General features: G+C 30.6%; 1 protein-coding gene across 1 annotated transcript; it reads right to left on the bottom strand.

Moving 5' to 3' along the window:
* Positions 1-9,502: 9,502 nt before the first annotated feature.
* LOC113847308 (leucine-rich repeat receptor-like serine/threonine/tyrosine-protein kinase SOBIR1) lies at positions 9,503-11,802 on the bottom strand. Its single transcript, XM_027476322.1, has one exon. The coding sequence runs from the start codon at positions 11,690-11,692 to the stop codon at positions 9,761-9,763; it is 1,932 nt and encodes a 643-aa protein (XP_027332123.1). The 5' UTR covers positions 11,693-11,802; the 3' UTR covers positions 9,503-9,760.
* Between the last annotated feature and the right edge of the window lie 5,533 nt (positions 11,803-17,335).

The following is a 17,335-nucleotide window of genomic DNA, read 5'->3' as shown; positions in this document are numbered from 1 at the left end:
TTTAACTTACAGTGAAAAAGAAACCATTTTCCGACCCAAAAATAGCTATGTCCTGTCTCATGTGAAACCCATCAAGAAGAAACACAGAAACTAACTGCTCCTTTGCCCCACAACTTTGGTTTTCTGGCCATGGGCTTCTCTTTTTTCAAGTTTTAAGACTACATATGTACTTGGTTCTATGGACCTCAAAATGAAAAGGAAAAGAGGTTTAAATATCTACAACCCTACCCCTAAATTTTAGGGGTTGATTAATTTTAAAATTATTATTTTTTAACTAACATAAAACCACCACCTATTTTTTTTTTATTTTTTGTATAAATCTTCTAAAAATAAATTAAAAATAATGTGACATTTTTATAATTAAAAATACAAATCAAAATTATATTTTAAAATCACAATATCCCTTAAATCTGATGGGTTTACGCCATACTGTAATACACATATATTAAATTGATATATTTACTAGAAAGTTTTATGTTTTTATTATTCTATGAAATTGTGATAAGTAACTGTCAACATTGTAATGACAAAAATTATTAGTTAGATTAAAATAATTAATGTTTAACAAAGTTAAAAATTAAAAAGTTTATTTTAAATTTTAATAAATGATTTATTTGACATTTATAATTTTGGAAACTAATTTATTTATTTTTATTAGGAGAGGAGATGTGAGAAATTATTTTTTAAAGTAAATTTTTGTTTTTGTTTTTTGAAGTCCAAAGTGCACCAAATTTTAAATAACAGTAAGTGCCTGAGAAAAATAAAATTAAAATGATCAAAAGTGAGCAAAACATGATTGAATTGGTTCATTCAATAGATGACAAAACCAATGAGAAAGAAAAACCTTGCTCAGATGTATATATTGATCAACATTAAAAAAAAACAATAATAATAGCGAAGACAATAGATTGATTAACTATGTCTACAAGGCTATCACCATTTATTCATTTAATGACAAGGAAAAGATAAACATAAGAAAGAGTCATTTATTCATCGTGTTGTTTCTATATATCTATAGTGTAGACAAAGACGAGGGTGGTGGAGTGTGTTGTTTCTTTCGGATGGTAGCACAAGAGCGACCAGACATAAGTCTACGAAAATTGTAGGTTCTGAAGATGTGTTTGATGTTACGCTCAACCTTTTTTTCATTGCCACCGAAGATGTTACAAACGGCATTTAAGTAATCGAAAGGTAATTTCCCTGTTAAGCGCAAATAGAGGGAAATGGAACGAAACACGTCCCTGCAAGAAACGCGATTCAGATCGAAGGGTGGAGGAGATCCTGAATCCGCAGGTGGCGGAGGCGGTGGCGGTGGCGGTGGATTCAGTCGTAGCCTGAGACAGTACTCTATGTTGCTGGCTGGGGCAGGGACACATGATGACGTCATCATGGACAACATTAACATCAAAGCAACTATCGCAAGGGACGACATTGTGTGAGAGAAGACAACGTTGCTAACATGTGCTCTTGGGATTTCCAACAGGTGCCTTTTTTATTGGACTCAGATCCGTAACTTCTCTTATTTCCATTATAGTTATTGATTCATTGCACGTTTCTCGATTTTCTTACGTTTCTCGAATTGCACCTTGTTGATTAGTTTATCTTGAATTGCAAAGTCCATGGAAGTCTTGTTTGAAGAACTATTTAGGTGGCATAGACTGTGTATTAAATGAAACTTATCTCAATTGTATTTATTTTTCTTTATGGTTTATGAATAAATGAAATCAGGAAGTTGAATTTATAGAACTGAATATGTATTATCATTATATTAAACAGAATATTTTTTACAATTGTCAAAATTGTCAGAACATAATTCAATGTTGCAAAATTTAGTAGCCTTTACCAACTGCCGAAAAATAACAAAAAGCAGATAAAACCACCACTAAACATTAAAAAAATATTGCCGTTATTTAATAATTTTTTTTAAGATTTTGTTAATTTCAATCATTAAACTTAAGTTTAAGCATCTAAAAATATAAAATTTTTATAAAAAAAAATACCGTTATTACATTAAAATTATAAAAATATAATAAATACTTTTTTTTTCTCTTAAAATTTTACTATTATTAATTGCTTATTTTCAATTATAAAGGTTGAAATTAACAAAATCTTTTTTTTAATAGTGTATAAATTGTTTGCAATAAAAATTAAGAATTTTATTTTATTTTATTATTTTATATTTAAATTATTTTATATTATTTATTTCTAATTTATCGTTCTATGTGTCTTATTTCTTATTATATATAAATGCCTTGACTTTTTATTATGAATTTTTTAAAAGTATAAACTTAATTTTTTTTTTAATAAGTCAAGTTATAACCTTTAAAATCTTAATCTATTTTCATTTTTAATCAATTTTTTTGAGTATGTTAGAAAAATAATATTCTTAAAAACTTAAAATAAGCATCTTAATTAATAAAAAAAATTGATTTTACTTTTTTATTTATACTAATCATAAATTAGTGATGAATATAAAAATATTTTCATTTTTGTTATTAGTGATAAATTATTTGTTACTAGGATATCAATCAAAATCAAGGTCAATAAAATTTATAGTGTAAGCTTGCCTTGCACTCATCAAGTTTATTTAAGTTTCGAGCTAAAAAATAGTGGTTTGGTCCGCTGGATTACTACGGTGTGGGCTAGTCATTTGGGTCTATTTAATTTTTTTTATTTCAGTATTATTTAGGTCAATTTTCACATTTTTAAAACAAATTTTGTAAAAAAAGTAATGAAATGAAAAATTTTGCATGTATTGGAATTTGAAAATATATTTCTAATTAGTTCAAGTAAAAAAAATCATATAAATACTGTATTATACATATGATTTCATAAGTTTATAAATTTATAACTTCTTATAAATACTTGATTATACTTATATATTTCACAAGTTTATAAATTTACAACTTCATATAAATATTGACCAATAAATAATTATTTAGGCTAAATTTATTAAAACAACTTATAAGTTGTTCAAATAATATGTCCATTGTCTAGAATTGAATATATGATGATCTTGACATTGATCAAAGAAGAAAAATAATTTTAAAAAAAATCAAAATAAGCTTGCTCCCTTGGGCATCAATAATATGAACCAATATAGAATGTCCATTGTGAAATGTGTGATGAGCTTAGAGTCAACAACTAATAATCGAACCTTGTAAAAGAATACATAACCCTTTGAGGATAAAATTGCTAACAAGTTAACATTTATTCAAAGAAAAATTTGATAAAATCTTTAAAAAAATGAACTAATTTTTCATATGTCTTATCTTATGTGGGAACTGCAAGACATTTTCTAAATTCTTTACCAATTGTGTAAGGCTACAATAGTAATAAATAAATTGATAAAATTAGTAACATAAATATTATAAAAGAAATAACACAATAACTTAACCCATATTAAAATTATAAAGTGTTCACAAACAAGCCATCATTTAAGCATTCAAACCATCAATTTCATTACAATAATTAAACTATCTTCCTAACTCTCATGCACTATTAACATATAATCAATTTCATTAAAATTCCTAGAAAGTAGTTCTAAACTCTCTACAAAGAAATGAGATAAAAATAAAATAAAAATAAAAACCTTGCTTGAGCTACCAATACAAGCACATAAAATGTCATTATACCACCTAATAGCCACCTAGAATAGCCTTCGTGGTAGATATGTACATATGACATATCAAAATAAATAATAATTAAAAATATAAAAATCATTAATTTTAATAGTTTATAAAATATAGTAAGGTAGCAAGTGACGATGTCAAGACCAAAAAGTTGAGTAGTCTAACATATATTATCAAATAGAATATCAGTCCACAATTGCATCTATAATATAGTTAAAATTAAATTTGCATATACCAGTAATGTATTAAAATAAAAAATTAAATTTAAAGGAAACTCATTAATCATTATTTGTAGAGTTGGGCATCAAACAAGTTTGGGTGAGTTGGGAATTCAAAATTCAAAATTGAAGGAATCAAATTGATAAAAATTTATGATCGCTTCTATCTGAATCTTCTCTCAGATTTAGTAGGTAATGGATCCAATTAGTTGCTAGTTTAGCTGGTGGATTCAAACGGGTTCTGCAATTGATGAATATCATCAAGAGAAAGTTGGGCCACTGATGGACAAATTTCCTAAAGGCAATGGTGATGGTGGTGAGAGTGGGAAAAAGTTGAGAATAAAAGCAGTGATTGTTGCTCTTTATTGGGAGCTTGGAATGCAAATAGTGAGAGAGTTTGAGAAGGTGCTAGGAATGGATAACAAGAAAGTAGTTCAGCAACTTGTGGGAGGTGCAAATCGATCCATTACCGATCTGAATTAATCTTAAACTCATTTTATATTTATCGGATTCATCGATTTCGGTCGATTAGAATTTTTTTGCCCACCCCTAATTATTTGGTATTCTAATATGTCATGTATAACATCCTTATTTGTCTGCACACAATACCAAGTGTGGAGTATAAAACTTTCCTTTAATTTACTTGTACTTATAATAACTTAAATGACAAAACAATAGAAAATAAACAAACATAAGTAGAAAGTCGAAATAACATTAATGTACATTGTTATCAATAATTTGCAAGAGGTTAATATTAACAAAATGTAACTTTAAAATATATTAGGACTCATATACAATATTTATAAAATATAAAAAAATATTGACAAGTCCTAATGAGTAGTCTATCTATTAAAAGACCAAAGATGATACTAGTCATCATCCCCAAACTATCCCTCTATCTCTGTTATTTCTTCTAGGGATAAGTATTCGTCTTCACCAAAGTCACCTGCATTAGCTACCAATTCAGGGCCTGTGATCTACTCAGCGATACAATGGCTTGGTCTCCCATGTTAATCGTGACTCAGAAAAATAGAAACATAATTTCATTCATTTGGTGGCCTAGTCAAACCTTTGTATATAACTACACATATAGTATGGTGGATTCTACCACTGCTAGGGTAATATAAGGGTACATCATATCCTATAGTCATCTCTAAGGTAAATATAAAACTAGAACTATCATTACTACGTACAATAAAACTACAATAGTATAACTGCTGTCACTCCCTAGCTACATGATCTATTCTACTGGTGATAAGTAACTCAAACAAACTAACAAGTCCCTGTGGGTCTGTCATCTTTATTCCCTAAAAAGTTATGTAAGGATGAACCTCTCTTCTCATTATCAACATGAAATCACATTTAAGTCAAAATAATACAAGTAAGGATAACACATTAATCAATCACACAATACAATCATATCCATATTTATACAAAACTATCAACTATTCAATTTATCATACTTTCTTTCTACTAATTCTTGAAATTCTAATTTCATGCTTTCAGTGACCTTGGGATCCCTTGAAGTCTTACTTAGCATAGATAGTTGTTGGATAGCCACAATTATACAGATACAAAGTGTGCCAACTCGACTCCTTTTAACAAAAGTATGATCAAGAGTTTAAGTCAAAAAATAAGTGTGAGGCCTATGGTACTCTTACTCTCAGTTGTTATGCGCAATTTAAGAAGAGTATCCACCACCATCATTTATCTAAGATTTCCCAAATCGCCTCTATCTTACATACTTTCACTATATCTTTAAACTATTCATACTTATCCTTATCATTTTTCTTTTTTATTCCATTTCTCTTTTCATGTTTCTCATCTCATTTCCATGTTTTTCATTTTAGCTTTACTCCTCTCATTAGTCATTATAGCCTGAACTTATTATCTTCATACTAACATATTATTCATTTTTTTCCCTAATTTGTTTAAGTTCATCTCTTAAATACATTTATTTCCAATACACACACCATTTCAATTCATCAAGGACAAGAAAACTCATGTTATCAACAAGATCATTTAGACATATAATCATAAACAAGAAAACATAACCACATCCATACGAGTACAAAAAATCATGTTTTCAATAACGAAATAGAGCCCTCTTTACCTCAGTAAACAAGTTTAGTGAAAAAAGTGGTCCAACAAGCTAAGATCTTCCTATACATTACAAAGAAGAGTACTCTTTGAGAAGAGAACAAACTGAGAAAATAGAGGTAAGAACGAAGAGTTAAGCTTTGAGATACTCACCAATGATTCCGCAAATTTGAAGTTTAAGCTCGGTTTCATAATAACTTTAAAGTTTTAGAGGCCTTTCTCTAAAGGAGGGAAGAGAGAGTTCAGAGCAAAAATTAGGAAATGTTTCTTAGATTGTAATAAAAGTCTCAGTTATGGAATTCCTTAAATACCCCTGAATTATCACGTGTGCTCGCTTAAGCGAGCAGATTCTCGCTTGAGTGATGATATTTTCGTTTGGACGAAATATGCAGACAGTGGTCTCCTTAACTATTTTATGATATTCTCGCTTGAGTAAGATCTCTACTTGCCTGAGCGAGATCACTCTTGCCTAGACGAGATGATAGTTGGACTGAGTTTATCCCATTCTCACTTAAATGAGAATCATATCGCTTGAACAAGAATACCTTGAAATCTTGTGGTTCTGAGAGCTCAGCCTCACTTGAGCTAGACTTGTCTCGTCTGGGCGAAATATGCAGACAGTGGTCTCCTTAACTATTTTATGATATTCTCGCTTGAGTAAGCTCCTCGTCTGAGCGAGATTATGTCTAAAGAGTTGTATGTTTTTCCTGTGAGTTCTCGCCTAAGCAACTCATCTCACCTGGGCAAGATCTCTGCTTGCCTGAGCGAGATCACTCTCGCCTAGACGAGATGATAGTTGGACTGAGTTTATCCCATTCTCACTTAAATGAGAATCATATCGCTTGAGCAAGAATATCTTGAAATCTTGTGGTTCTGAGAGCTCAGCCTCACTTGAGCTAGACTTGTCTCGTTTGAGCGAGATCTCCTGCACTAGACTTCTATTAAAACACTCCTAAATCATTCACAATCACATTCTAACACTATCTAATATCAAACAATTCATCAATTGACAAATAAATGATAAAGAGGGTGTTACATCATGTATGTGAATATCCAACAAAATTAAACCTCTTATACAATAAATTTAGAAATACAGAATGTCCAATTGCATTAAATGGGAAAATTAAATGTAGAAAAAAATATCAATTGGATATTTTAGTCAAACTTGCAAATCTAGATCAATCAACATTAAATGACTCGTCTCAAATTTCTTGATTTTATTGCAAGAAAAAAAATTAAAAACATAAAACTATACAAAATGAATAAAAAAAAAAAAAGAAATAACAATTTGTCATGACTCTCCAAATGGATGTTGCCCAACTAAATGGGGCTCCTCCTCCTCCTCCTCCTCATCATCAAAATTCTCATTACTTTGCTCATCACTTCTATATTCTCCTTCAAAGTTGTTGTCATTACTTTTGATGTTGTTTTGTTCTCATTCTATATTTATGTCTAGTATGGTGATTGCATATGCTTCTTGAACATCATTATTTTTTTAAAACAACATACAACTTAATGGTACAATTTAGGAGATGACGTATTTGAAATATTTGTTGAATATCATTGTCGTTAGTTATTAGAATTGTATGATATTTAAAACTGTCAAATATCGAAATTGAACACCAATACACATTTTTCACCGTGTTTAGAAACTAGACTTTAATACATTAACAAAACTAATACTTTAAATCTCCAAATTATACATTATATGGAATATACATACTTATTTGTTTCTTACATGTAAATGTCACACTTTCACTCGTATTTGTTACAACCTCACTGTTAAAGTATACTAGAATTTTCACCCTTATCTTTTTTAAGAAGCACAAATGACCAAAACTTATGGACTAGCAAATGCTTCAAAAACTTTCATAAGCCACTTCCTATCAATAAAGATTGTAGTTTTTATAATTTCAAAAATTAAAAATTGCCTATAATGATTTTTTTTAAAAATAATAATTTACCAATAAGTAAGATATTTTTAATAATTTATTAGGGTCAAAAGTGATCATTAACGAATTTTGACCATTAGAAAAACTTTTTTTTTTCAAAAGTTTGCCTATCACATTTTTTGGATTGTTTTTTTTACTTTTTTTTTTTTCAAATCTCGCTATTAACAATTTTTAGTAGTAAAAAACTATTAATTTATGCATTTAAAATTATTAATTATTTTTAATCACAACTAATTACCTAACAATTAAAATTATTAGTTTTTTTTTATAAAAAAACTTATTTAAATAAATTTGTCAAAAAAGCAATATTTTAGTAAATTTAAAACAAAACAAAAAAAAACCATAATAAAAAAATGCCACTGATCTAAGGATTAAATAATATTAATCTATAAAATTAAAATTAAAAAAATTAACAAACATTACACCAATGCGTGACATAATACTAGAAGAGTTGAAACTAAAATATACTCTTTCAAGAGGAGGCCGATGAATTGTTTTTTATAAAAATAGACTAAAGAAACAGCTACTCACACGTCTTTCTCGTCCGTGTTAACTGAATATCTCAAACCAAAGAACACCCATCGTGTTTGGCCATGTTTTTATTTCCCAGAACAAACAAATTATTCCTATGTTCATATCTTTCCTCGTTGCACGACCACTCCCAACACACAAACTCATGTGTCCTTTTCCTCTCTTTCCCATTTACACGTAGAATCTAACTAATAAGGAAAATTGTACGAAGTGCAACGTAAGATTATCATTACTGGGATTTATTACATGCCATGTAATGCTTCTTTCCCAAAATATTTGGCCACTAACCGTTGTTTCTTACATTTGTGTTCACAACGTTAGAAATATTATATTTTTATTAAAATAAATTATGATACATATTATTTATAACATTTATAAGTTATTTATATTTTCTATGATTTTAATATAAGTAATTTAATTTTAGTAAATTTTTTACACTATTAATAAAAAAATACAAATTTAATAAGTAAAAATTAAATTTAGACCCATTAAAAATAATTAGAACTCTAATATGTTTAAAATATAATAGTCATGGTTCCAATATCTCATTCAAATAAAATTCACACTTTATTATGTTTATTTCATCAGGCTCTGTAAATCTAAATATTCTTCAAACCTTCTTTCTCTCTTGACAATTTGACGTGATATATATATATATATTTGTAATATAGAATTCTAAGAGGATTAAAAAAAATTCCTACACACAATCTATATCGTCCGTATCCAAGAGTTTGTCACTCGTGTTTTTTTCCCTTCATCATTCAGGGTCTTGCCAGATTTGTTTGAGTTATTACTCAAATGACTCGTGATTCAATGTAAAATTTATCACAGGCTCACCTATATTAAACGAGAAAAACATTTGCGCTAGCTTATAGACTATGATTGTGTTGACTTAGCATATAGATTGTAGAAAAATGGCAGCAACACACCTTGACTGTTGTGCAGAAACTATTTTACTTGCAATGCTGTCTATTGCAGAGCCAGAGTTTCTTAGTCACGTAGAAGCTACTCAATGGAGAATATTCTTATGCTTATCTATCTTTAACAGTAACAACAATCGAATGAAAAGGGTAACAGCGTAAAAGTATTTTATTTTTCATTGTCAGCACATAAACATAGACAAACTGGTAGTGACAGACACGAGTCATCGCAAAGCTGAATTTGTCTACCCATCTTTGTTTTTCTTTTAAAAATTCAGCAATCTGTGATGAAGAAAACATTACATCGGTTCATTATTTACCTTATGAACCAACTTGTATGATCTGACTATAATTGATATTCTTAAACTAGCACACTTAACATTGTACACATTATATAACATACTGACTCAGTGGCTGATCTGTGACAGCATGCACCTAACATCCTTACTATTAGGCCTCTCCTTAGGATCATCCATGGTGCAAAAGCAAGCAATTTTTAAAACCAGAAGCATTTGATCCTCATATCCATTCCCCAAAAGTTTTGAATCAATAGCCTCTTTGGGATTCTCCGAAGTCATGACCTTCCTCATCCACTTCACCAAGCTCATCTCATCAGTGTGCTGAAAGAACTCATCAGAAGGAAGCTTTCCAATAACCAACACACCAAGTATAACCCCAAAGCTATATATATCACACTTATCAGTGAACTTGAGAATCTGATGATACTCTGGAGCGATATAACCCACAGTTCCAGCGACATTGGAAGTTGTGATGTGAGTCTTAGCATCGGGCATGGCTTTGGCGAGTCCGAAATCTGCAATTCGAGCCTCCATGTCATCATCAAGAAGAATATTGGCAGGCTTGAGATCCCTATGAATTATGCGTGGACTGTGACTCGTGTGAAGGTACTCAAGTCCTGCAGCAACACCAAGAGCAATCTTGTGCCTTGATATCCAATCCAATTCACTCTCACCAGTTTCAACCTTACTCAACGTATCCTGCAAGCTCCCATTCTTCATGAACTCATACACAAGGTAGTGGCAATCGGGTCTAGAAACGTGTGCTAAAAGAGGAAGAAGATTTCTGTGTCTAATTTGACCCACAGTGTTGATCTCAGCCCGAATTTGCCTCATTTTCTTGTGCAGAAGCTTGCTATCTTCTTCTGCCAATTCAGCAGCATCTTTTGGAGGCTGAACAATCTTCTTTATAGCAATCCATTTACCATTGCTTCCTGGTAACTCGGCTTTGTAAACCTCTCCAGACCCTCCTCTTCCAATGATTTCCAACGAACCCAAACCCTCTTCTCTCTCCAAGAAAGCCAAATCCTCTGCTTTTCTAATCAAAGGACTATAAATAGCAGGTCCTCCACTCTTCCCTCTGCCCTTTATCAAAGCCAAAGCTAGCTTAAACAACAAGGAAAATATGAAACCTGAAATGGTTCCAGCCACTGCCCCAGCCAAAAAACCCAGAATCCACCCTACCAGTTTTCTCTTATTCGACTTGTGATGGTGGTGAGTTGAAGAAGAAGGAGAAGGAGCTGATGCAGAAGTATGAGAACCTTTGGTGTTATTCTTGTGCGAGGATTTTGGAGAAGGTGCGGGAGCGTTGTTAATGTTGTCATTGGTTGAAGGGGTTTCGGCTAAGATGTAACGTTTCGGGAGAGAGTTATCTAATGGTGGGTGAGGGAAACGTTTGTTGAGAGAGAGTGAGCCTTCGAGGAAACGGTTACCGGAGAAGTTCAAGTGTTTGAGGTTGCGGAATGAGAGAACGGAGTTTGGGACTCTTCCTGTGAAGAGGTTGTCGGCGATGGAGAGGGTTTCGAGGTTTGGGAAGTGTTTGAGGAAGTTAAGGTTGCCGGAGAGTTTGTTGGAGGAGACGTCGAGCACGCGCAGGCGCGTGAGCGAGGAGAGTTCCGAAGGGACTTCGCCGGAGAAGAGGTTGTTACCGAGGTCGAGGATTTCGAGTTTTCTGCAGTCAACGATTTGGGGTGGGATTCGGTCAACGAGTTTGTTGTTGGGGAGAGAGAGTTCTTTTAGCTCTGTGAGGCGTCCAATGGTAGGGGACAAGACACCATTGAGGTGCTTGGATTTGAACACGAGTCTTGTGATTCGGAGCACGTAGGTTTCCTTGTTGGAGAGTCTCCTTTCACAGAACACGCCCTCGGTGTCACAGGGATTTGCGGTGGTTGTTGCTCGGAGTTGACCGTTGACTCCGAGTTCGTTTTGTAGAGCCAAGAGAGCCTTGAGGTCTGAAGGGTGAAAATGGAGCTTAGCGTTAATGAAGAGAAAGAGGGAGAAGAATAAACAGAAGAAGAAGAGGTGGCTTTTCTTCACAACCATGGTTCCACTGTGGAATCTCTTTCTATTGCCAGAGCCACTTCCTCACCATACTCTCTCCCTCTTTTGTTTACTCTTATAGCGCCAAACCGTGTGGAAAATTGCCAGTACTTCGCATTAGGCCCCTTTCTTTGAATTTTCTCAGGTTTTTAATTTCCACTATTTATTTCTTTCTTTTTCTTTTTAATATTATTTACTCTTTCATCCACTGTCATTTTCATTTTAATTTCTGGGATAAACATAGTATTCTACATTAATCATTCCGTTCCCTGCCCCGTTGCACAATCATTAATGATTATGCTTGATAAATTAATCGTTAATTTATAACCATTTTAACGAATCCAAACACGCTGTAAACCGCAAACTCAACTCACTTATCTAATGCCATGACAAAATTCCATTTAAATTAACAAGGTTTTATAATTTACAAAACCAAAATTCTCTTTCTTCTGTTTGTTTTTTCTTTTTCTTTTTAATACATTTTGCTAATTTAGGAATGCGTCCTTATTGCATGTGTTCCTTTTCACTATGGGATATAATAAAATTTTGAGGTTTTTTATTCTCAATAACTTACATCTAACGTCGAAAAAATATAAATTAAATACAGAATTGAATATAAAAATGAACCATTTTATAATTGAATAATTTTTTTAAAATATGTAATTTTGCAGCGAAGGAATTTTGTAAAAAGACATTGCTTTTCAACGTTAAGACGAAACAAGCACTGTGAAGAGGATGAATAATTGAATACGACCTCGTTTCCACTAAACACGGCAAGGGCCCTCCAAATGCGTGTGGTGAAATAGCAATAATCTAATATGGTTATCAGTCTTTCAATTTAATCATTCTTAATTAAGAATTTGACTCTCTCATCAATTTAAACATATACAAATTGCATCTTTTTAATATCCACTTTCCATGTTACGGTTTAAAATGGAAAGGTAACATTGAGCACTAAAAATCACAAAATTGAAGCTGAAATTGGCATGGGTGTTATTGGCCCTTTTGTTCTGCGTGTAATGTGTAAAGAATGCACATAACATAACTAGAGGGATGATGAGGAGCATAAAAGGTTATGCATGGGCTATTAAATTAAATAAACACTGTTACTATGAATGGTTATTAAAGGTAGTTAGTTACATGGAAAGTTCAAGTTAAAGCAAGCCCCTGTTGTAAGTTATCAAAGTCAATGGTTATTTGATGGGTCAAGTCAACCCATGAAGTCAACAAGTCGTTGCTATGGTGGGGTTGCCCTGCTTTTTCCTTTTCTTTTGTTCATTCAATTCATGACTATGCTGTCTATAAAGTCGTTTTATTTTTTCTTGTGGGCGTGTTTTATGTTCTAATAGCCGTGTCAATTAAGGCATCAAGAAAATTGGAGCCTTCCACCAAAAATATAAATAAAGAAAATTAATATTTTTATTATTATTGTTTTAGTTTGTAAAATTACAAGGATTTAGTGATAAGAGTTATGGGCACACTAACTTGTTTAATTTTACTGTGAATTCTGTAAGTTATTTCTTCAATAATTAAAACAAATCACCACTTATGTTTAATTATTACATGGTTAATTTATAATTTTTAGTTATATTTTTATTCAAAATTTTATATCGTTCATCATAATAATATTTTTAATTAAGTAAAAATTTATATTTTTATATTTAATACACAGTAGATATTAAATTTGAATATTTACACATTTTAATATTTTTTTTATAAAATAAAAAACTAACCGCACACACAAATTTGTAAACGTTGATAGCCTCTTTTTAATTAATAAAACCATTAACTAAAGCAAATTAAAAAGCCAATAAAAACAATAAGGAACAAAATAAAATGGAGAGAAAAAATATTTTTTACTTTATAAGTTTGCTTATTTTTAATAGTTTTATTTATACTTTATAAGACTTACTCTGTTTAAATGCATTTCCAAATGCTCTACGGGACAATAATTTAAATATGGTAACAAGTTAATAGAATACATAAAATATTATATTTTTTACAAAAATACATAAATATGGTGTTCTAAAAAACGTCATTGGCGATTTTTTCATGAAACAAAAAAAAAACATGTAAATTGCAAACTTGAATAACCTCAGGCTGAACTCTCAGGCGCCTAAAAACTCACCACCGGCGACCTTTGAACGCCATTAATGATGTCTAAATGACCTGCAACACTTCTGCAACAACCTGAACACCATTAATGAAGTCTGAATGCTCTGAAAAATCACTAATGGCGATTTTTGACCCTGTAAAATTTGTTTCACTTGCAATTGTAGATGTTCACGCTTGCCTGGCATCTCTCAGATCTGAAAAATCGCCAATGACGACTTTTGCATCAGGAATCTCTGAAAAATCACTATTCTGCCCGTTTTTGTAGATCTTCACGCTGGTCAAGCATCTCTCAGATCTAAAAACCGCTAATGGCAATTTTTGCTTCAAGAATCTCTGCAAAAATGACTATTGTCTGGAAGCATGTGTAATGGTGGAGTCAAAAATCGCCAGTGGTGAGTTTTTATGCTATAAATGGCACTCTAGTTGAGCGAAAACCATGTGTGAAGAAGAAAGGCAAAGTGAAACTGTGTGAGGGTTCTGAGAGGGTTGTGAAGAAGGATATCAGAGAAGAAAAAGGAAGTGTGATTTGTGAGGTTGAAGAAAGGTGAAGAATAATTTTAAGAAAAATATTGAGTGTAATTTTTTTTAATTTATTTTTTAAGATGGTTAGAGATTTTACTTTAGATTCAAGGATGCATATTTTAGAGAAAATCTGCAATTTAAATATGAGTTTAATATTTTTGTTAATTTTTAAATTTAATTTTGAATTTAGATTTGATTACAATTTTGGTAAATATATTTATAATTTTGAGTAATTGGGAATAAAATCTGCATTTATTTATATAGTTAAGTTAAAATTGTGAAATAATTATAATTAATTATTTTATATGTCTTAACATAATTATTAAATTATATTATTTTTGGAAAAATGACGTAACAATTATTTATTAGTATAAATAGTTAATTAATATAAACTTTGAAATATACATTTATGGTAATATAATAAATTGTTATTATTTTGATAAATTTGGAAACAAATTATATTGAGTAATAATTGAAATTATTTAATATAAAAAATTAACAAAAAATAGAGTCTAAAAATGGATAGTTAATAAAAGCATATTTATTTTACACATACCACAAATAAATTAAATTAATTTTGTAATTAGTGTTTTTGACATTTATTAACATATTCTAAAAATATTATAAATTAGTTAAAAAAATGTAATTTATTTGATTTTGTATAATTAGTTAGTAAATATAATAATTTATAACATATTTATTGTAATGCAAAAATTTATGTTATATTTATAATTATTTCTAGTCAATTTAAAACAAGTTTTTCATATATTATTAATTGAATGTTTAATATAAATAACAAATAAAAAAAAGTACGGCAAGTTAGATAAAATTCTATTTCTAACTTTCTATTTGTATAAATTTTATGATAATGAAATTGTTTATGTTATATTTCTAGTTGTGTTATTATTATTATTATTATTATTATTATTATTATTATTATTATTATTATTATTTTATTGTTGGACTGGAATTTTATTATTATTTAGCTATAATTGGTTAGTAAATTTAATAAATTATATTTTTTTTATATTTTTTGTTTATAAATTTGACATAATAATTTTGTGTGGACCAATATAAATTTTTTATGACAGGAGATGAGACAATTACGTTCTTGCCACTTATCCATAATGCCACCTAGAGAAGAAATAAATGACATATTACGCAATGCTGGGTTTGATCAAGTTTGTAAAATTTGTCATATGCAAATAAACGGTCCTTTGATTAATGCACTTGTCGAACGTTGGAGGAGGCCTGAAACGCACACATTTCATTTACTTTGCAGAGAATGCATAATTACATTAGAAGATGTTTGTATGCTACTTGCACAAAACACTCGACAAAATATTTTAACATTGGGAATTAACTCATTAACACGATAGGAATCTACAACATCCAACTGAACAACGGAGCCTCGAACACAGTCACACATTGCTGCATACCATTGCGGCAAAGCTTCAAACGAGACTTTCCATTAACCATAAACTTTTTCAATTGCCTTTTGCTTTCCCATCCATGCTTTCCTATATGTTATTGTGTACCCATATCGAGACTGAATTTCACCAATAACGAGCTTTATCTTAAAGGAAGTGTCAGACTCAACCATTGGCTTTATACATTCTGCAATTGTGTCGGAATCCAATTTGGTGTGGTCTTGAGAAATTCTTCCTCCTGTACATGTGTGCAGACCATTGTACTTTCTAATCTCGCAAATAAACTCGTTCTTTCTAAAAGTAGCACGAACAAGCCATCCACAATCAATTCCATACCTCACACATTTACAATAAAATGTACTTGGTTCTTACTCAACCACTTTGTAGTCCACTCCATTTGCTATACTATAACACTTAATTGCTCGTATAACAGTTTTTCTATCAACAAATTGTTTTCCAACATACAAGTCTCCGTCTAAATCAAAATTACCTATCAAATGCAAACACAAGTATACTAAATTAAAAAATTATATTTTTATTCATCAACAAAATTGTTAAAAATAACACATACCTAAATTTGCATAATCTGAAAACTCAGAGGCATGCATAGCATTGAGATTTAATGAATGCATGAAAGGTGGCTCTCCAAATGGATGTTGTCCAATCACTGTGTTTGATAATTAGACCTCGTCATCACCATCATCATCTACATCTTCATCTTCACTCAGTTCACCATTTTCATATTCTCCTTCATATTCAGAGTCACCACTTTCATTGTTGACATTTATTCATTCTACCTCTCTATTTGGGACAGTACTTGCATATGCATCCTTATCTTCTTCTTCAATATTAATTGCAATTTCTTTGAAAACAACATATAAATCAATGGCAGGAGTTGGTGGATGACATTGGTGATGTATTTGAAACATCTGTACAACATCAGCATCATTTGTTATTGGAATTGTATAATATTGCGTGAAACCACCAAATATAGATATTGGACACCTATAAACAATACTTTCTACTGCTTTTGGAAACTCAAATTCAATATTTTGAGTAAGCCAATAACACAGTTCGCCAAATGACATATTATCTCTCATGTATACACATGTTGGCTTTTCACACCTAAATAACACACCTTCACGAGTGTTTGTAATAATCTCGCCATTAAAATATATAAACAGGAGTACACTCATTTTTTCCTCTATAATGATCTATCCCTCTCTCTATATCTAAAAATTCATATCTACTCACTTGCAACGTCAATGAAGAAAGAACTTGGTATTTATAGGCAAATATTTTAAAAATCGCCAATAGCAACTTTTAAAATTTTTAGATTAATTAATATTATTTAAAAGTTACCAATGGTAATTTTTTATTTTTTTATTCCCAAAAGTTGCCAATGGCAATTTTTTATATTTTTCCTACTTCCAAAAATCGCCAGTGGCAATTTTACATTTATATTTTTTAATTATAGTACTAAAAGTTGCCAATGATAATTTTTGCCATGAATAAATTATTACTATTTTTAAATCTCATCATTGGTGAGTTTTGATTGTGATTTGATATATAAGATAAA

This window comes from Abrus precatorius, unplaced genomic scaffold, assembly GCF_003935025.1.
Source record: "Abrus precatorius isolate BTA unplaced genomic scaffold, Abrus_2018 Scaffold10, whole genome shotgun sequence".
In the NCBI taxonomy this organism is placed as follows: Eukaryota; Viridiplantae; Streptophyta; class Magnoliopsida; order Fabales; family Fabaceae; genus Abrus; species Abrus precatorius.
The sequence above is the reverse complement of the archived record's forward strand: the minus strand, read 5'-3'. Positions and strand labels throughout refer to the sequence as shown.